The following is a 21,683-nucleotide window of genomic DNA, read 5'->3' on the forward strand; positions in this document are numbered from 1 at the left end:
GATCAAATGTTAGGCCCTAACATTATTATTAATTGGTTGTCAGATCAAATGAGACACTGACAGCTGCAGAGGAATCCATTTACCATAAGTGCAGAGTAACCTAATTGACGGTTAGGCAGTGGCTTCCTTCTGAGGAAGGCAGCACAGGGATGCTTCCTCAAGCAAATCATGACAGCGGGTGGTCCCTGTCTGACATGCAGTGGGAAATTAAACAGGCGTGTTCCTCAGAGAGACAAAAATGGACTCACATTAGTGAGGCAAATCAATTTTGCAAATTCTAATTAACCTAGAGCAATAAAATGGGCATGGAAGTAATGGCTTGCAGAGTGCTCGGGGCAGACAAATGTTCTCTTACTGTTCTGCGCATGCTTAGAAAAAGACAGAGAAGTCAGCCTAGTGCAGAAGGTTAAAAAAACGCACAAAAAACCCATAGAACTTTACCATAATTGTACTTTTCATTTACTTATTTAATTGTTCATTTGTACGTGTGTGTGTGTGTGTGTGTGTGTGTGTCACTGCACATGCATGCAGAGCACTGGAGAAGGGCCTCGCTAAGAAGCTGCTCTCCCTCCTCAGTCTGTCTGAGTGTCCGCCACCAGGGGCGAGGTAAGCCGCAGAGCCCAGTGAAGAGGGCACACACAGCCATGCCCTCAGGGGATCAACGATGAGGGCAACCAGGGCCTTTTGTTTCTGGGGTTCTGAACACAAGGCCTCACTACTTAGCATAGGTTGGTTTGAAAGTTGTGATCCTCCTGCCTCAGCCTCCAAAGCCCCAGCTCCATCCCCTCTGACTGACGACGCCTTGACAATTATGCCAGGAAGATTTCCTCAGTGTTAAGCACGTCATGAAAAGCACAGACAGGCGACTGGCAGGGGAAGAAAACACAGCTAGCCCGCCCTCCAGAACAACTCTCCTACACACTCCCCTTTCACATTTGTGACACACACTCTCTCTACCGCCCATCACAGACAACGTAAACATTCCTATGCAGCTTGTCAGACAGCAGAATACCTTGCCAGAATCCTGTATCATTTTGACGTTTTCAGGACCAAATTTGTCTGAGTAGAGCTTCAGGAGCCTCTGAGAAATCTCCGACAGAGGTGTGAGCTTGGGCTCTTTGTAGATGTATTCCTTCCCGTCCTCGTCTTCGAAGAACCCCTGTGAGGAGGGCACAGTCAGAGGTGCCCGAGTGTGCCCAGGCCAACCACAACAGTGAAAAACAGAAACACGAAAGCGATGGGAAAAGTGATTCAAAGGAAAAGCCTGCTTAAGCAGGCCATCCAAGGAAGGAAAGGGTTCTAATGTCAAGTCAAGGTACAAAGAAGGAAACAAAAGCGCAAACTTAGGCAGGCCATGAAGTGTTGGTAAAATGGAGGCTTCAGGGTCTGAGGAGCCTGATGAGTTAATCCTGTTTCACATCCCCACGTGGCAGGGCGCACAGAGAAGTGACCAGTGTGCCACAGACACACCAGAACACACACGAGGTCCAGAGTGGTTTGAGCACAAAGGACATAAGGTTTGAATGAGACTGATTGTGCGTTAGTGCTGAAGAGACCAGTGCAGGTGACAGCACTGACTGGAAAGCTTTACTGAAAGCCAGCCGAGACGGGCAGGGCACAATCATGTGCGCCACAGGGTTAAGATCGTATGGGAAGTGAAAAAGGCCAAAAGTTAGAATGTCCTGACCGGGGGGTTAATATTTGAAAATAATGCTCAACAAGTTTCTTATCTAAAGTCAAAGGAGAAAAATGGTATAAAAATACAACATATGTAAAAAAAAATAATAAAACAACAAGCCAGGCTGACGTGAACCAAACAGAAACACACACACGCGTCACGTCACACCAGGGTGCGGGTGGCCACTTTACTGACGCTCTGCTGTCGAAGCATTAGTTACCTCCACATCTGTCTCACTGTCTGTAAACTGGTATTGCTATAGTCATGAAAGACAACAACAATAAATTGAAGGTTACAAAGTGCATATAGAAAGATCACACACCCTACATAAATGGATGAGCATCTAATCCATTTCCTAACGTTAGAGCCTGAGGTTAACACTGAAGCTTAGATGGCCCCCCTCCGACAGGGCTGCCCAAGTGCTACAATGGTAACTACTTGGGCAGACTGATACACAGGCACAAAGGACGTCTTAATTGTGGTTTAGAACATGCAATGCTGATGTCTAAGGGAACTGATGGTTTCTGTAAATGGAATAAAATGTTAATTTTTTCTTTGGAGTTTGAAATGACTAGACAGGATACATACAAGACTCGAAAAGGAACTTGCAAACTGCACCGGAAGAACAAAAGACGACCCTAAGAATGCCGTATGGAGGAGGAACTTACCGCTGCCTTAAGTAATAAAGGAAAGATAGGAAGAAAGGGAAAAAAGCAGAGTTTACCATGGAGGAAGATAAGAGCCACAGCACAAATGACAAATTCATCATACAGCATTTCCGTGGAGAACGCCCCCCTGTACCCCCTAGAGAAGGAGGCACAGGCGCGGGCAGCCCACGGGAGGCAGGAGGCTCACCTGTCCAAAGAAGGCCACGCGGAAGTAGGTGCCCAGGAGCCTGCGGCCCGAGTGCATGACCTCAGTCACTTTGCTGTAGGCGCGGTGCAGCGTGTCGTACAGGTGGGCCAGCCTCTGCAGGGCAGAATGAACACAGCTCTTAAACAACACGACGGCACAGCTGCAAGCACTCGCTGGGAGGACACAGGCGTGTGTGTGTGCATAGGCGTGTGCGCACGCACTGGAGTGTGCGTGTGCTGTGTGCAGCCAGAGGACAGGCCCGGGGGGTCGTCCTCTGGCCTCGTCCACCTTTTGTTTTAGAGATGGGGTCTCGCTGGCTCAGACCTTGTCAAGCAGGGCTGGCCAGTGTGCCCTCGGAGTTCCCTTCTGGCTCTCCAGCACTGGCAATATAAGCCTGTGTCCACACCCAGCTTTTTCACCAGGGTTCTGGGCACCGGACCCAGGTCCAAGGCTTTAAGGCCAACACAGAACTATCCTCGGTCCCGGGAATCTGTTCTGGCTGTGTGTGTCACAGTGATCACATCTGGGTTGCGGCCTTTTCTACCTGAAATGGATGCTGGGAGCAGCTCGGCAGTCTGCTTCCGGACTGATGTGAGGCGGCGGAGACAACCTCCGCAGTCTGCACGCTCTGCCGCTCACACGCTTTGGGGAAGGAGCCCGGAAATCACAGGACTCTGTCTGGGGAACCCTTCCTAAAGGTCAGTGTTGGGTGGGACACGGTGTCCGCCCCGGTGGGGCAGGGCCACCGGGCATCACTGCTTCCCTGAGTTGGTGCACGCCAGCGCAGCAGATGGCGACGCACCTCGAAATCCCTCCGCTTCTCATAGATGGGGATGATGAGCTTGTAGATGTCCGCGATCAGCTCGTAGCGCTCGGCCTTCCACAGCCCGTCCGCACACTGCTCCAGCAGCTCCATCAGGACGTCCTGGACAGAGGGGGCAGGGCCGGGAGGTCAGAGAGCCGCCACCGCGCTGGCGTGGGCGTGCTGCTCCAGGGGAACTTACAGCACTAACTCCACCACTGTGACGACTCAGGCCACCAAGTTCCTTGAGGGGCTGTTTCCACCCCAAATCATGTTTATGAACAAGGACTAAAGAGGCGTCATAGCCGGGCCAAGGAGTTAAGGCAGGTCTGTCCAGCACCACATAGGACAGTTCATGGCTGTCTGCGCCTGTTGCTCTGGGGAGCCTGACGCCCCCTCCTGGCCTCTGTGGGCACTGCATGCTCCTGATACACATACAGTAAAACTTTTCAGAAAGTTCTAGAAAGCTGATGCTGGCCGACTCCATGGCTCTCAGCTCCTGTCACTAGTTCTCTTTTTAGAAACACAACTTGGAAATGTCTCTTTCTGATGAACAAACAGACACCAGCATCCCCGAGCAAGACTAATGCCCAACTAATGTTGTGAGGTGGTCCGGCATGGTGGATGTGGGGCTGAGGACCGGTTCCTTTCTTTGGCAATTTCTTGCTACAGCGGTTTGCACAGCCTTCCACTTTCTGCAGAGCTCCTGGGCTCCGGACGTGACCCTGCCTATGGCTTATATATGGTAATCACCATGAACCTTTTTCTTAGCGACAGCCTCATCATCATTGTGCCATGACGGGTCCATTTGAGGCTCCCAACCTGCAATGCTAGCATGGAAATGTGGAAAGGCAGCATGGGAAGGGTGAAGAGCTGGCTTCTGCCCCAACCCCAACTTCTGCCCTTGGAATCAAAAGGTAAACATATTTGTCTCTTCTCTAATACTGGAATTGGAAGGCAGCGTCTATTTTTAAAATACACTTTTACTAATTCTTTGCGAATTTCACATCATGCACCCAACCCCACTCTCTTCCCTGTCCCTTCAGACCTGCCCTTCACCCACAAACACAAACAGTGAGTCCCACAGCACACGCCTGTCCATGCGTGTTCACTTGCAGATGCTCACTGCAGCGGGAGTCACTGGGCTGGTTCTCTGCGCTGTAGTGCTGGGTCCTCACGGGCCTCCTCTCGGGTCCCTGTCCTTGCCTGTGTCACTGGGCCTGCAGCTTTGCATCTACAGGACCGGCCCCTGAAGCACTCCGGCCCTTCACAGACGGCTAATGCGGGGGTGGGACAACTCAGAGCGCCGGATCTGGGCCTGGGCAGTGCGCTGCCCGCCAGCTCTCGCACGCACACACCGCCAGGCCGAGCTCTCCAGACCAGGCCAGCTAGCTCAACCATGCTACAGCGGACAAGGGCAGGGGCAGCTCTTCCACTCTCCTGCCCTCGGGGCTGGCTCGCCTGTGCCTTTGCCATCAGGGCCAGCACTCCTGTGCTGCCGCAGCAGAGCTGAGGTGCAGAGCTGACCTCCCAAGTGCTGCTGCCAGGGAGGGGCAGGGCTGGCTCATGACCTTGGGTGGCACTCCTGCCTGCCACAGGTGGGGAGGGCTGTGGGGGAGGGTCCTTTTTTAAATTGCTTTGTTCTGAGGCAGCTCATTCGTCCCAGGCTGGACTCTCCTGGTTTTACAGGGTGTGGAAGACTGAACACCGGGCTTCATGCGGTCAGGACGCACTGTCTAACCCATGTCCTGCCCTCCCCCTTCCTTCTTATTGTCTCTTCCAGAATGTCATAGTGTTTCCATTCTTAGGAAACATTCACTGCCTCCAACATCTCCAAGTCTACAGAACCTGCCTGCAGATGATCCTGAATAATCAAAGCCACTTACCTCCCATGCCAGGTTTACGACACACATCATAAAACTGTCATCCATGGGACCGAACCCCACACTGCCAGCGCCCATAAAAAGGCACAACAGTTGTCTTAGCCTTTAGTGTAGCTCTCATTAAAGCCAGATGTGCACAGTAACTACCACAGCAGATGTAGAGAAACTGGAGAAGCTTCAGAGGGTCCCCCCGCCCCGTCTCCTTTGCATTTATGTTATAAAGATGTCTATCTTGCTTTTATTTCTAGGCTTTTCTAACAGACAGTCTAGCACACTAAACATGCCAGATAAATTTCTTCATGTTCCTCTGCTTATAAAAAAGCTAAAAGAGAAAGCATAAATCTAAAGCTTGTAGAATTTCAGAGACACAGTCACGCTCACATTAAATAAACTATTCTGTTGTAAAATAAACAGAATGGTTTTGGGTTTCCCCCTCGTCGCTGACGGGCAGATCAGTGAGAGGGAACCCCTCAGAACACCATGAAGTCTAGATTCTGGATGTTAATACGGAAGCCAGCGAAAGAAGTTGCTCACATTTCAAACATTACTTTCCTTCTCCCAGGGTACACACTGGTTCACAGCACCTGACACACAGGCAGAACCAGCGGGTCTAGAAGCAGGCTTGCATTTTTCTCAGTGATGCCAGCAGGGCCGGGCGCTCGGAACTCTTCTGTGTGGGAGAGATTTACCAGAGCCTTGCATTTCTCCCAAGTCTCAGGTCAGGCCCACCACCAACGGGCATTCATGCACTGCATCTCAGTGTTCCAGGGAAGCACAGAGCAGACCGAAGGAGTCCTAGGAAACCCAGTCTCCCAAGGGGACGGCAGTACTGTGGCCAGGGTATTCACCAGTGTGGCTCGCGCTATCGTCTCACCAGCAAGAACGACGCAGCACACACAGGATCCTTCTGCAGTAAAGCTTTAATGCATCTTGAGAGGGAGAGCATAAGCTTACAGCGAGTAGAAACAGAGACCCCAAATGGCAGATACCCATCCCTTATATAGGAAACTGTCCTCCGCCTAGGATGTGTCAGTCCCTGATTGGCTGTTGCTCATCACCCCATATGATACCCCGGGCTGGGCTCGTGACGACAGTTGCCCAACGGTCATAACGGTTTACCAGTTTTGAGGGCGGAAGCCAGCGCCATGGCAACCAAACCCCGGCTCTCCACACACCAGCATGGAACTTTATTTTCACACTATTCTACAGCGTAACATTTGGTCCCTTGTATTCTAACATGCAGGCTTACCACAAATGTAACTTTTTTTTTTTTTGTGAAAAAATATAGCTGGTTTTCCTAGCTGCAACGGTCACACTATAAACACCGTGATGACCCCTGCTCACGCCAGCAGAACACTAGGTAACTTTCACTCTGTGCCTTAGCAACTGTAGTAGAAGAAAGTCAGAAGTAGATTGTTTTTGTCAGGCAATTCCTCACAGTCCAAGTCTCCAGGGTGAGCTCGGCCTGCACTACGGAAGGCAGCTGTGGCTGAGAGAAAGGCCGGCACTCCTCAGCAGCTCCCGAAGCGGCTCCCCTCTACCAACGAGCCCGTTCTCTTCCTCTGGCTGAAGGGACGGACAGACAGGTAGCACAGCAGTGCTCATGCTCCACAGGCTCCTCCCAAGTCCACCAGCATCCTGCATCCTTGCCCTCCTCTCCTCCCCTCCCCCCTCCCAGATGCCCACCTGTTCTCCGGAAGGCAGGCAAGGCCTCCCCTGCTGCTCACTCTACTGCACACTCTCTAAGCTATATCCCTGGCTACCCCTCCTGCCCACCTGCCCTCCCTCCTCACTTTCCCTCTATCCTCCCACTCCCCCTTATCTCCCCTCCCTCCCCCCCCTCTATTCCTCCTCCCCCTATCCCCACTCCCTCCTCTCCTCTTGTTCTCTCCCCCCACTCTCACACCTCCTCTTCTCATGATCTGACCCCCTGCTGGCTCCACTATCCCTCCCTCCCCCGCTTCTCAAGCCCCAGCACATCCAGTCTGATTCTCTCTGCCCTGGACTCTTCCAGATGCCTCTAGCCATTCTCTCTCAATAAACCTTCCCACACCACAGGGCAGCCACGGGGCGCTTCTTTCTGAGCCTTCGAGAATACAGGTTTGAGACAGGAACTCGTCCGTCTCGTGCCTGCCCTCTTGGATTCAGTACTTTCTTGTGCTGGGGCTGCAGATACAATGATAAGAACCTAGAACGACTTTATGTGACATTACAAAGAGCTGGAAACTTTGTCAAGGAGTTAAAAAGTTGAAGGGATTGGAGTTTCCATTCACCCTCCCCGCCCAACATGGGAGCATCCTCGACACCACGCTTACAATAATCTACTCGAGCCAGGTCTTCGTACCTAGTAATCGCTCAGCAGATATATTTTTTTAAACCAGATATGGGAAGTGTGTTTTCAATGGTGTGGTAAAGGCTTGGCCCTGGCTCGTGGGGCAGTGTGGACGGTGGGGGACATTTTAGGAGTGGGGACATAGATGGAGGAGGCAGGTCAGAGGTTGAAGTCACCCCATACACTGCCATACGCTGTTTGTAACTAGCTGAAAGCGGCCTCCCTGTCTATTTCAGGTGACCTCCAGAAGAGCCCTAGGGTGGGCTGCTCCCCATAACAAGGAGAAATGGTATGAGCAAACAGCTAAGAACACTGGAACTAGGCCATTTCCACCAGAAGTTCCTCTTGTTTTATCCCGCAGGGAGAACACCGGGGGTGGGAAACAGCATCTCTGTGTGGAGGAGGCTCTGCCAGGCCGGAAAGCTCGCAGCCAGGAAGCCAGCACAGCAGTTCCAGCGGGCTTCCGTGGGTATTTCTGCTGGACACTGCGGTTGCTGATTTGATCTTACTTTTGCAGGCTCTCCTCAATAGATACTCGCAAATGTTTTTGCTGGATGTTGTAAGTGCCAGATCCGGTGACGTGCAGTTCTGGATAGGCTGTTTCTACCTGTTTCTATCTGCCATTTGTCCCCTACTCTCGTTTGCCACAAAAATGCACACAAAACCCAAAGGCCATCCTCTGGAAGCGACACGGGGTGTACCGTTAAGGCTGGATGCTGGCCCCTTGCTCTCTCTCACTCCCAACTGCCATCAGGTGAGCGCCCCGCCACCACACCTACTGCCACGACTGTACGACCTCGCTGCCGCAGAAACAGCGGGGCCGCGAGAGCACAACCCGAAGCCTCCCCCTTCTGAATGGCTTCCTCGGGAATCTGTCGTAGAGACATTACACGGAAACAGATGGCTTTGTTAGGATGTGGGGAGAGGGAGCCGTGCGGGACCGCACAAGCATTCTCAGCAGACACAACACCAGCAGGGAGAGATGTGGCACAGAAGCACGTCCTGCTCCGTGTGGGGGACAGACTTGATGAGATGGAAGCAAGCGCTCGATAGACTCAGAGTGAGTCAGGATTCAGAGGAGCGTGGTGTCCATCCAGACAGACACGGGGGGGGGGGACAGGACGACACAAGCTAAGTCACCTGGGAAGAAAAGACTGAGAGAAGGCCTCCACCAGACAGGCCTGTGGGGCCTTTTCTTGGTTAATGACCAGTATGGGAGGGAGTTGGCAGCCAGGGCAAGCAGTCCTGCCGAAGGCAGGCCAGGTGAGCAGGCTGGGGTGAGCAGGCAGGCCAGGTGAGCAGGCCGGGGTGAGCAGGCAGGCCAGGTAAGCAGGCCGGGGTGAGAAGGCAGGCCAGGTGAGCAGGCCGGGGTGAAAAGGCAGGCATGAGCAGGCAGGCCAGGAGAGCAGGCCGGGAAAGCAGCACCCCTCTATGGATTGTTCCTGCCCTGGTGTATAATCTTGTCATGTGTTCTAAGTGGAAAATTAAGACTTAAATACAGTTTTCCTCTGGCTTAGTCAACCTAGACAAAGGAGAAGGTTTTAAAAACTGCAGCCTGGATTTAAAAGGTATATGCTGATGTAGGATATGTAGGTACATATAGTAAGATCTAGACAAGTTCAGTAGAGAACATTGTTAATATTTGGCAGAAAAAGATGGAGTTCAACTGGGGAGACTTCCTGGACAGCCAGGAATGGCAAAGTCTGACCAACACATAGATCAGCGGCTGATACAGAATATCACCAGCACACTCGGACTTTGATCACAAATCACATCCCACTGAACAGGGTTTTATCCTCTTTTCTAGCTCAGGCGCCACTCAAGATCTGCAGCCTCTCAGCCCAAATGCGCCTCTTACTGTAAAGAAATGGCAATATTCGCTCCAGAAAGAATTTGTACAGGTTTTCTCAACAACAAACTAAAAGCAGACAAAACAAACCTAGGGTCTAGGCTCAGAGGTGAAGAGGACCAGCTGCTCTTTCAGAGGACCTGGGTTCAGGTCCCAGCATCCACATGGCGGCTCACCACTGTGTAATTTCTGTGCCACGGGGATCCATGTGTTGCACAGGCGCACACACGGGCGAGATACCACATGTAATACTGAACACACAAAGACCCTTTCTCACGACCCATGGCATCTGTGAGAAACCGTTCAACTAGTGCTAATTCTGAACCTGGACAGTCAGAGCCGTGTTGCAAAGCGACAAGGCCTTGGAGAGAAGTTTGAGGCAGCACTCTGTTAGTGTAACAGACCACACATGTCAACGTCAATTATAAGGGCCATCAGCTGAGGCGACTAAGCACACACCGGAGCGTATGAGTCTCGGCAGGAATCCCACTCACTCCCCGTCGCAGTCCCTGTCCCCGGAAAGCACTGGAACCACAGGCCCAGTGACAGGGACAGCCTGAAGTGCCAGGCAGGTGCCCTCGCTCCCACCTTGGACAAACACACACTGCGCTACTTCTCAGGTGTGCACAGGACCCGGCTGGGAAGGCTGTGTGGACCCTGGACTCCACAGAGCGCACACCTGACCACTGAGGAAGCTCAAACCGCAATCAGCCTCACTCAGGATGGTGAGCCAACTTAACGGGGGATCGTGAACACCTGTCCACGGAAACAGCACACACACACACACACACACACACCTGTCTACAGATCAGCACACTGACAGTGCACACACACACACACACACACACACACCTGTCTACAGATCAGCACACTGACGGTGCACACACACACACACACACACACACACACACACACCTGTCTACAGATCAGCACACTGACGGTGTGGGGACACACACACACACACACACACACACACACACTCACCTGTCTACAGATCAGCACACTGATGGTGCACACACACACACACACACACACACACACCTGTCTACAGATCAGCACACTGACAGTGCACACACACACACACACACACCTGTCTACAGATCAGCACACTGACGGTGCACACACACACACACACACACACACACCTGTCTACAGATCAGCACACTGACAGTGCACACACACACACACACACACCTGTCTACAGATCAGCACACTGACGGTGCACACACACACACACACACACACACACCTGTCTACAGATCAGCACACTGACGGTGTGGGGACACACACACACACACACACACACACCTGTCTACAGATCAGCACACTGACGGTGCACACACACACACACACACACACACACACTTGTCTACAGATCAGCACACTGACGGTGTGGACACACACACACACACACACGCACACACACACACACCTGTCTACAGAACAGCACACTGACGGTGTGGACCTGCACACATCTTTGTGAACACACACTACAATTGATTCCCACAGGAGAGCGTTGCTGCGTGGTTCTGAACCTGTCCACATACTTGTCACTTGTTGCACATTAGGATGAAAGCAGTGCAGTGATTAAAATAAAGCCAACCTGGCCCTGGTGTATACGGTGTGGGCGCAGAGGACCGTGAGCTGGCTCGCAACGGTGAACTTCACTGCACGCTTCCCATCTCTGCTGTGCCATCATTTCTCAGGACACAGTCGAGGACACCAATCACCAGGGGCTGTTAGAATGCTGAGTCCAGGGCCTGAGGGAGCTCGGAGAACACAAGCCCTGGCCGGTCTTCCCGGCCCACATCTGGTTCCCAGCACCCACGTCTGCCAGCATGGAACTCCAGCTCTGCTGATGTGTACAGACACATACAATTAAAAACAAAACCAAACCGGAGAAGGCCCCTGACTCTTGTGTCTCACACCCGTCACTGAATCGGAGGGTGAGGCAGCATCGTCATCAGGGTTTGCACAGAAAGCGTGCGTGGAGTCTGCCGCAGCCTCCAGGCAGGCTCCCCGTGTAGACGGGCCCTGTCGCTCACTGCGCACTCCCGGGTAGTTTGTGGATGAACTAACACGTCAAAACAGGAGCTCCTGGCACACAGAAAGCAGACACCTTCCGACTCGGGCTCTCGGGGACTGTGACTTAGGAGTCTCCTCGGTGGGAGGAAGACATCGGAGCTTGACAGGCAGGGACTGCGGAGGAAGCCCAGCGCCTACGCCCGAGTGAAGAACGTTCTGGGGTCAGCCAGGGACAGAACCACCACACACGGCCCATGGCAAGGCCCCTTCTTGAGACCAGTCCTGTTAGGGAGGGTCACGGCAGTGGTGGGGGCACGCTCCCACTTAAGGAAACGGAGGTTTCGTGGGGTCCCAAGGCAAGTCAGAAAGAGGCACGGAGAGCCACGCCTCTCCTGCTGACTTGTGCTCGGCCACGCTCTACAGGCGTGAGCAGCATCTGGTGCCGGCAGCTGTCCCAGCACAGAAATGATCCTGTCTAACAGAGGAAGACGTGCAGGGCTGAGCCCGTGTGATGTCCCTGCGTGCGGGGACTGTGCCCAGGTGGGACTTACTGCCTACGAAAGCAACAGCTGTCGTCAGTCCTCTCCGCTCCCCCCAACCCCCGCAGACTTAGGATAGTGCGTGGTACCAAACGCACTCAGGTCCTGGTCACTCGTCATCCTGTCAACACACAACCTCGGCTAGGGTATGTTCCTCTTAGGTACCCAACAGAACACGCTCTGTTGGTCCATTCACATTCAAGTCCGCCAGGCCTAGAGCACTGTTCTACCAGACACCATCTCAGCTCTGCTCCACCTGGGCCAACTGAAACGCACAGCCACGAACACAACCCACACCACCGAGGAAAACAGCGAGGCCTATGAGAGGGAGGAACCACTGCTCAGGGTGAGCTGATGGCGGGCGCTGCTCAGGGTGAGCTGATGGGGGGCACTGCTCAGGGTGAGAGCAGATGGCGGGCGCTGCTCAGGGTGAGCTGATGGGGGGCACTGCTCAGGGTGAGAGCAGATGGCGGGTGCTGCTCAGGGTGAGCTGATGGGGGGCACTGCTCAGGGTGAGCTGACAGAGGGCACTGCATTGGTTTGGGTTTACATGCAGGTGAGCAGGGAGGACAAACTGTGCTTTCTGTCTTCTCTCCAGCCCCGTCAGCCCACACATCAGCTGGCTGGTCTGTGCAGTGGGTCCTGATCTCCTGACTCTGAGGCTGAGATGGGCCATGGGTGGCTCACAGTCGAAGCTAGCCAAAGCCCATGATATTTTTTCAAGGTGAACCTTCCTCCTATTTCTGTCTCCACGTCTAATTTAAAGGGCTGAGTGAGTGGAGGCTGCTGGGAACCTGGAAGATGCCGTGTGTGATGCTGATTTTATGTCCTCTGAGAGGGGACTCTCAGTCAGGAAAATTCCTCCAGAAGACCAAACTGGGCAAGACTGCAGGGCATTTTCTCAGTGACTGATGGGAGGGCCCAGCCTGCTGTGGGTGGAGCCATCCCTGGGCCCCGTGGTCCTGGGTTCTGTAAGAAAGCAAGCTGAGCAAGTCATGGGGGCAAGCCAGTCGGCACCTCCACGGCCTCAGCTCCTGCCTCCAGGTTCCTGCCCGGACTTCCTTTGGTGATGGACTGGGATGCGGAAGTCTAAGTGAAATGAGCCCTCTCCTCCCCTGGATTTGGTCATGGTGTCATCACAGCAGTGGAAACCCTGAGACAGATGCTGGTGCCGGGAGAGGTGCTGCTGTCACAGACCCGGCCACGTTGTTTTGGGAAGGACTGTGGAAGGACTTGGAGCTCCGTGTTCAAAAAAGCCTCTGTGTGTTGAGAGCTTCCTGAGCTGTTGTGGGAACCAGGGTAAGCAGCACAGACAATGGAGGCCCGGCTCGTGACGCTTCAGAGGGAAGCCATTTGTGTGGTTTTTGCACTAAAAACCTGTGGTTTCCGGTCAGCTGAGGCTCAAGAGTTGCTGGATTAGCAAGACACCAGAACCACTAGTGCGAGGCCTTTGTTTTGCTGGACAACCAAAAGCTCAGGAGTGCTTCCCAAGGTCAGCCTAGAAGCTGTGGTCCAGAGGAACTGCGCCCTGGCCGGCAGCTGAGCTTGGCAGTGTCTCTGGTTTTGGTGGCATGAAAGGGTCATGAAGAGCAATTGACCTTTTACTTGGTGTCCCTATCTGCACTCTTTTTTTTTTTTTTAATTTTGAGACAGGATCTTTCTCATTCTGTGGTCGCCCTGAAATTGCAGCAATCCCCCCGGCCCCACCTCCTGGTGCTGGACTGCAGGTGCAAGTCTTGGCCACACGCAAGGCTCCCTTTGGAAGTTTTTAAAGTCTCTGTATGAGATGCTTCACTTTCCCCAGTGCGTGGCCTCCATCCTGACAGGACCCTGCCCTGTGTCAGTCAGGAAGGGAGGAAATTCAAAGCCATGTCTCTGGTGCCTTGGGACCTCAGGACCTTTAGCCACCAGGCCCTAACATCTTAGTGGGCTTGAGAACAGGTCTGGAGCGCCTGTGTGCCAAAGGCAGCTGGAACTACCCACTCTGGCTGCAGCAGGCGAGGCGGCAACGGAGCAAGCATTCGTGGTCTCGGCTGCTGAGACAGCTGCGCGCTTCTCCGACAGTCCTGACAGAGCACAGGCGGTGGCTAATCGTATTTACTAAGGAGACTGCGACCTTTGTTCTGGGGCAAGGCTTCTCTCCTGTCAGCTCTTGTAACTCCTTCCTCCTAGGTACGGATTTTCCACCTCACTCCTTACCTTGAGATATCCAAGCAGCTGACCTGAAAATCAACATGGGAGTTTCTGTTCTCCTGGCAGTGAGAACTGGTCATTTCCTGTCAGTCTGAATCTGGACAATGGGCTTTATGGCCCCGTGCTGTCTCATCCTGACCATTATGGCTTGCCATGTACTATGGACCTTGTTAAAGATTTACTCACTGCATGCTTCAAGGACAGGACGGCACATCCACGTTCTAAAAACATCTGATAAAGCGGCCTTTGTCACTCACCGATCCTTACTCAGCCACAGGTTTCTCCAAGGGATGTGTTCACCTCAGAGACTAACTGGTTAGGCTCTCATAACTACCTCCATCTGCGACCTAATCAGAACAGTGGAGCGAGGCTCACGCTGTCCCTGCAAGGCAGGCTGCTGGAAACTAGACCTTCCAATCCCAAATTGTTCTTGGTGCTGCTGTGCTCCTTATCAGCACCAGGGCTGATGAGAGTTTAACCAAAGAGAAAAAACATCAGCTTTCAAAGAAACAAGTCCACCCCCCCGAAACCAAAGAACCACCAACCAACCAACCAAACAAACAAACACCAACCAACCAACCAACCAACCAACAACCAACCAACCAACCAACCAACCAACAACCAACCAACCAACAACCAATCAACAACCAAAACACCCAAACTACCATTTGTCCAGGCATTTCATTGTGTAAAAATGGAAAAATCTCTAAAAACTATGGAGTTAACAACTTATGTTCTTAGAAAATTCCACTTACCACATTAAAGATATTTTAACAGTTTTTTTAAAAGATTTATATATTTATTGTGTGAGTACCCTGTCTGCTTGTACACCTGCCTGCCAGAAGACAGTATCAGACCCCATTATAGATAGTTGTGAGCCACCATGTATTTGCTGGGAATTGAACTCAGAACTTCTGGAAGAGCATACAGTGCTCTTAACCACTGAGCCATCTCTCCAGACCATTTTAACAGTTTTTTTTTTAAACTGATTTTCTTTATGAGCATCTTTGTGCACGTGTCTGAGTGTACATGCACATGCGTGCAGGTATGCACAGAGACCAGAAGAGGGCACTAGAGCCCTTGGCGCCAGGGTTACAGGTGGTTGTGAGCTACCCGTGTGGGTGCAGGGAACGGAGTTCAGGTCCCTATGACTGTGCAGCAAACATTCAACATGCCCTATTTTAACACTTAAAATGAAGTGCACGCAATACACTAACTTCCCTTTTTCATATTTAGCTTTTAATCCTGAGAACCATTTGAGACTGGACAATTTACAGTAGCAGTTCTTAAAACTCTTTGCACTTAAGATCCCTCTTATATATTTTGGTTTCTTTTCTTTTCCTTTTAAGACAGTCTATCTATCTAGCCCTGGCTGTCCTGGAACTCACTACATAGACCCAGCTGGTCTTGAACACACAGAGATCCTCCTGCCTCTGCTTCCCTAGGCCTGGGATTAAAGGTGTGCACCACCATGCTTGGTATAGATTGTATGTTTAATTGTGTGCATGAGTGTGTAAGTAAAAAGCCTAGAGTCCTGAAGGGGGTGCTGGACTCCTAGAACTTAGGTTATAGGTGATTGTGAGCCACGCAAGGAAACATGAGCAGCAGGCACTCCTAAGTCCTGAGCCATCTCTCTAGTCCCTCCTTCCACATCTTACACTTTACTGAAGACGTTGAAGAACCTCTGGTTACTGAAATTTGGATTTTCCTGCCTTCTACACTCAGTGTGCCACGGTGAGCTGATGCATGGAAGAACCCAGCCTCACTCTGACACTCAGTAACAGCCTCACAAATCTCCCAACAGCACGCCAGGCTCCATTTCAGAAACAGGTCCACAGGCGTGGTTTCCGTCCCGGGAAGTCCTGTTCTCAAGAACTGCAATTCTGACCATGTGCCACCACAGTCAGGATGAAGCAGGTGGAGGCGGACGGCATGAACTCCTCCCTCTGACTGTTTTTCTCTCCAGTGAACAGTGGAGAACTTTACCTGTTTCCTCAGAAGATGGCAGAACTGACCCTTCCACTGTACCCTGGGTGTGTGTGGGGACAGACACAGGTACACTTGAGTGTGTCCTGGACGCAGAGATTCCCAGAAGAGAGAGTGTGAATGCAAGCAGACAACTGGCATTTGTTCACATTCCTAGTTTAATACCAAACTATCTCCTTATACATAAGTGGACACATGGCTGTCCTGTTTGTGAGAACGTTTGCAGAAAACCTCGACAGAGGTGGCCTGGCTCAGTACTCATGCAGGAACTGGGCTCTAGCTTGGCATGCTCTGGTCTGAGCCTCGGCTGATCTCCCGGGGCTCCGAGTGGCCCTGAACAGGGCGCTGCTGAGAGGGAGCAGCTCACCGAGTGCTCAGCCAGCACGGCTGTGACTGCGTGAGGACATCTGGCGCACCCTCCCCTCTGTGCATCTACCAGTGACAGAAATGGCACGTGGTGCGTGGGCCACACTCACCTCATTGAAATGCACGTCCTGCATCCCAACATCCTCCATCATGGAAGCCTCTTCATCGATGTTCGGCGTGATGACCCTGAATGCTGTGCAGCCCTGCCTGAACATGCCTAGGTAGGAAGAGAGCAGAGGAGCACCGTCAACCGAACGTGGCTGTGTCTGTGCTGAAGTCAACAGGTGATTGGAGATCTCTCGGGTCAGCCTGGCGACCACACAGAGGCCGGGAGCAGCACACCCTCTCTGCAGTCATTTCCTACATTTTACCTTCAACTTCTTCACTTTGTTTTTCAATTCTTATTTTTTTACCCACCTTAATTAAAACCCATTCAATCTTCGAATAACCTATATGCTGAAATTCACGACTGAACCAAGCTAGTGGTAAGTGAACAGGGAAATGAAATTTTAATTTGTTGAGAGGATCCAGTCAGACATCATGAAAGACCAAGTATCCAAAGCCAGCGAATGAGAAATAAGCTGTGAAAAGTCAATTTCAAGCGGTTGGTCATCCCAGCTGCTCAGGCTGGACACGAGCCACAACTCAGTCTGGAGCCCTCCTGTAACACGGGTAATTCACCAGCCACTCGTGGGCCGAGGGGCTGCCCTGGCGGGCCTCGTATGGCTGTCTGGGCCCCAGCACCCGACACTGTTGGCCAATGACATGAGGTCGAGGCAGGGGGCAACTCCTTGAACAGAACCATTCCTGCCAGACGGTAGGACACAGTTAAAGCCAGTTCACAACCTGTTGTGTGATGTGTGTGAGGGAGGAAGCACTGGAGGCGTCTGGCCACTCTAGTCTGGGATGCCCCTTCTTGCTTTTGCTGCTGCACATTTGTTCAGGTTTCCGGTCAATCCCAGGTCAGTCATTTCCAGCCAATTGTGAGTTAGCCAGAATTTCCATCACGGTCCTCACACAGCCGTGCTTTGATCTGACTATATGGAAAGCGAAGAGTCCCCAAAGAAAAGCACAGATCTAGGAGCACGAGGACACATTAATAGACCCAAATGAAGATACACAAATCAAGCACTGTGTTTAGGCCAGCAGGACGAGAAACACGACCACCAAAATGTTTTCCTCGCACGGCAGAGGAATGGCAGCGAGTGACCCAGAGAGCCCCGTTTCACAAGGACTGAAACAGAAGCCCGAGTGACGGCAAGCGGGGCAGCCAGGGACCCGCTGCTGGGGACCCTCGGGCTCACCTCTCCGGCTCTGCCTTTGGCAGGAAGACAGGGGGGCACGCTGGAGTGCCAGGCCAGCTGTGAAAGGACTCAGCGGCAGACGCTGCACAACCCCTTTGATTCCCCTCTCGTGACTCTGGCAAACCCACTCCACAGAACAGACATGTCATGGCCTTGGCATGTGACCTCAGTGCCTCTCACTTCGCACCACTCCTCGCTAGCCTGGACCAGGCGCGCCTGCTCTTCATTCTGTGTGCAGACTGCCAGCTTTCCCAGAAGCCCACTACTCCAAACCAAATGCCATCCTGAAGCTTTCACCAAGCAGCTTTCACCAAGAGGAGCCACGCGTGAACCCGTGGAGCCCTCCAACCGCCAGCCTGTCCCCCACACCCCGGGTCAGCACAGCGGCCTTCTCCCACAAGGAAGCCAACAGGGCTGCATCCCAGAAACTGCCCAATAGCACAGAACGCTCACTGACTGATCAACAGTTCTGGCGGGAGTGAGCATAAGGGAGATAGTCACTTACTCCTCCCAGCTGGCCAGGAGGACCACACGTATTAGCCAGTTTTTACAGAACAGCACGAAGCTAGGACCCTGGGCCAGGACATCAGGCCCCCCTCCCCTCCCGTAACACTGTCCCTTTTTGCTTTGCCCACAGAGGCAATCAAATGCTGCAGCTAGGAAGAAGCCAAGCAAGGTGCCTGTGCGAGGTATAATCCCCTGCCTCCCGTCCGCCTGAGTGGCCTCCTCACAAGGCTCGACACTTCTCCTCACCTTTCCTCATGAGATATTCTGCCACCAAGGCTGTCACGTGGACATAGCACATCGCCGCCTGAAAAAAAAAGACAGACATTCAGAACAGTCACTTAGAAAGTGCTAAAGAGCACTGCCGTTAGCTCCAGGCCACCACTGACACTGAGGAGTGAGGCGGAGGACGGCTTTGAGCTTTGTGCTACTCACAGCCGTTACACACAAAAACAGCAGCAGCAGCAGCTCGGGGAATGAGACCACATTCCTCAAAGCCAACAAGAAGCGTTTAAAGAAAGTGTTTTCTTCCCAGCCCCAGGTCTCAGGTGCCGAGAAATTTTCTTTCAGCATTGCTTCTTCTTAAACATGTTTTCAGTTATTTATGTGTGTGTTTGTGAATTTGTTCCAAATTCAGCTCTGTGTGCGGGCTCAGCCTGGATCCTCTGAAGAGCCGTGTGTGCTGCTAAGTGCTCAGCCATCTCTCCAGCCTGTTTTCTCTCACTGTGAACACGGAAAGCTGTGATTTTCACTCCAACACAGTTCTAAGTAAGAATCTAGGCTGCGGTGCAGCTCGGGAGATGTGTGCCCAGCACAGCGTCACTCACGACCCCCTGCCCAACACAGAGCTAACACTAAGGTACCTTAAAACGAGAGTGGGCAAAGGAATCCTTTCCCTAGGTGACCGTTATTATCAGAGTTGGGGTCGGGGTTGGCTCGGCACTGTCTTCAGCAGCTGGTGGCTGCCACCGTGTGTGCCCTGAGGTACGGAACACCCCCCCACTGTGCCTGACGTGTGAGGAGAGCCTGTGGGAGTTGGACTCCCTGTGCTAACAACCGGCTGAGGCATGCACACGGTACTCCAGCCTCTCCCGAACAGCCGAGGAGTGACTGAGGTGGCTTTCTCACCAGTGCACAGCACCGAGCACATGGGCCACATGGCTTGGCTTGGTCCCTCACTTACAGGGTGCGTGGATCTCCCCAGATCCAGGATGCCTCCGGAACCCCTGAGCTGTGCATCCTGGGGCGGGCGAGCCGAGCACTGAGAGAACGGTGCTCCTGACTGGCGGTGCTCCTGACTGGAGCGGTCATGTGAGCAGCTGCTCCTCTCCTGCCTCAGTCTCCCTCCCAAGGACAGACTGTGACCCAGAGGTGCACTTCCCTCCTCTCAGGTGTGTTCAGGCCTTTTCTCACGGAAATGGATGAAGCAGAATGGGCCTTGGAGTGTGACACACTTGGAAAAGGGGTTGTTCTTAGTAAAATGAGGTCACATCAGTGCTGCGTGGGCACAGGTGGGCCACGAGGGAGAGGAGACTTGGGAACCAGACCCATAGTAGAGGACCTAGGGGACAGGGGAGGCTGATGGGGGATCTGTCCACAGGCGATGGACGCTGGCGACAGGAACAGCCAGGAGGGAGGCAGGACGTATGTTCTCCCCTGGGGTGCTTGAGAGCAGGCCCCAATACCTGGACCTGGGCCCAGCCTCCCACCCCAGGGAATGTGATAGACAGCCGACCTTGGAGAGGGCTCTTTCTGCTTCCCAGAGACCGGGCCTCACAGATCATATGGAAAGCATGAGCCCTGAGAATGACAGAATTACTATTGTGGCTTTGTTTCCACGGGCCATGTGTAGTTTATGGTCATACACAGGGAGTGTGCACGCTACAGCCTGTTACCCTGACGAACAGGAGCCAGTCCCTGAAGGAGTGTTAACTGAGGAAATGGCAAACAGGAAGACCCTCACTTTGGGGTCTTCCTGCTGCCATGTGCAAACGTGCCCAGCCCCAAACCCTGTAAGGCGGTCTCACAGGACACACAACCTGTGTGAGTTCTCTTCAGTTTCTCATTTTACACATGACACCATCCAGGCAGGGAGGGCTAGGCATGTTAGGCATGTGCGATCCTGGCCTGGCAGTCTGTCCTGGTGCCCACTCCCCGCCGTGCTGCCCTGGTGCTGACACGTGTCTGCTTCCCACACTACCACAGTGGAAGGGAGAGCCAATCCCATGTGAGCCTGACCTGCAGGCGCATTTCGGTGCTGGTAACGGACTTTAGGCATCAGGGTGGCCACACGGATACCCAGGTAGCCCTTCTACTGTCCCCAGTGATCCTCAGGCCCCTGTGAAGTCCCCAGCCAAGGACTCCTGCTCAAGGGTGCTTGTGGCACCGCTTTCAATGGCCTCTTTTGGTCATGGGTGCCCTTTTCCTCCAAAGCCTTCAGAGAACAAACAGCTAACCATCTCTCAGGAACCCGTCAGGAGGTAGCAGGTTCCCTACCTCCGAGAGGTCGCCGTTCTTAACGTGGATCCTCGCCATGCTGTCCAGCCACGTCTTCCTGAGTTCCGGTGTGCTGGCATAGGACTTGGCCAGGCTGTACTGCAGGTCCACCAGCATCTCTGGGTCCTTCTCATGCTCCTTCATCTGCGCTGTGGCCATCAGGACCGTGCGGATCCTCTTGGTCAGGTCTTTCACGTCAGAGGAGAAGCTGGTGTGCTAGATGGGGAGAGGTCAGGACTGGTGACATCCCTCACCGTGTCCCCGTGCATGCTCAGTGGAGAGGGTCAGACTCATGATGTCCCTCACCGTGTCCCCGTGCATGCTCAGTGGAGAGGGCAGAACTCGTGACATCCCTCACCTGTCTCCCCCGTGCATGCTCAGTGGAGAGGGCAGAACTCGTGACATCCCTCACCGTGTCCCCATGCATGCTCAGTGGAGAGGGCAGAACTCGTGACTTCCCTCACCGTGTCCCCATGCATGCTCAGTGGAGAGGGCAGGACTCGTGACTTCCCTCACCATGTCCCCATGCATGCTCAGTGGAGAGGGCAGAACTCGTGATGTCCCTCACCGTGTCCCCATGCATGCTCAGTGGAGAGGGCAGAACTCGTGACATCCCTCACCTGTCTCCCCCGTGCATGCTCAGTGGAGAGGGCAGGACTGGTGACTTCCCTCACCGTGTCCCCATGCATGCTCAGTGGAGAGGGCAGAACTCGTGATGTCCCTCACCGTGTCCCCATGCATGCTCAGTGGAGAGGGCAGGACTCGTGACTTCCCTCACCGTGTCCCCATGCATGCTCAGTGGAGAGGGCAGAACTCGTGACATCCCTCACCGTGTCCCCATGCATGCTCAGTGGAGAGGGCAGGACTGGTG

At 53.2% G+C, this 21,683-nt stretch overlaps 1 protein-coding gene across 23 annotated transcripts in view; it reads right to left on the reverse strand.

Moving 5' to 3' along the window:
* Dock9 (dedicator of cytokinesis 9) overlaps nt 1–21,683 on the reverse strand; it is a 205,545-nt gene that overhangs the window by 13,666 nt on the left and 170,196 nt on the right. For 16 of the 23 annotated variants that reach the window (XM_060391628.1, XM_021644599.2, XM_060391640.1 and 13 more), the window contains 7 exons: nt 20,813–21,028; nt 18,566–18,623; nt 16,619–16,725; nt 3,336–3,458; nt 2,534–2,647; nt 1,899–1,934; nt 1,013–1,159 (listed from right to left, as the gene is read on the reverse strand). In XM_060391628.1, the coding sequence (XP_060247611.1) occupies nt 1,013–1,159; nt 1,899–1,934; nt 2,534–2,647; nt 3,336–3,458; nt 16,619–16,725; nt 18,566–18,623; nt 20,813–21,028 (801 nt within the window). The remainder of the gene's footprint in view (nt 1–1,012; nt 1,160–1,898; nt 1,935–2,533; nt 2,648–3,335; nt 3,459–16,618; nt 16,726–18,565; nt 18,624–20,812; nt 21,029–21,683) is intronic. The other 7 variants (XM_060391642.1, XM_060391638.1, XM_060391627.1 and 4 more) reach the window with 1 other exon arrangement.

Source organism: Meriones unguiculatus, chromosome 9, assembly GCF_030254825.1.
Source record: "Meriones unguiculatus strain TT.TT164.6M chromosome 9, Bangor_MerUng_6.1, whole genome shotgun sequence".
NCBI classification, from domain to species: Eukaryota; Metazoa; Chordata; class Mammalia; order Rodentia; family Muridae; genus Meriones; species Meriones unguiculatus.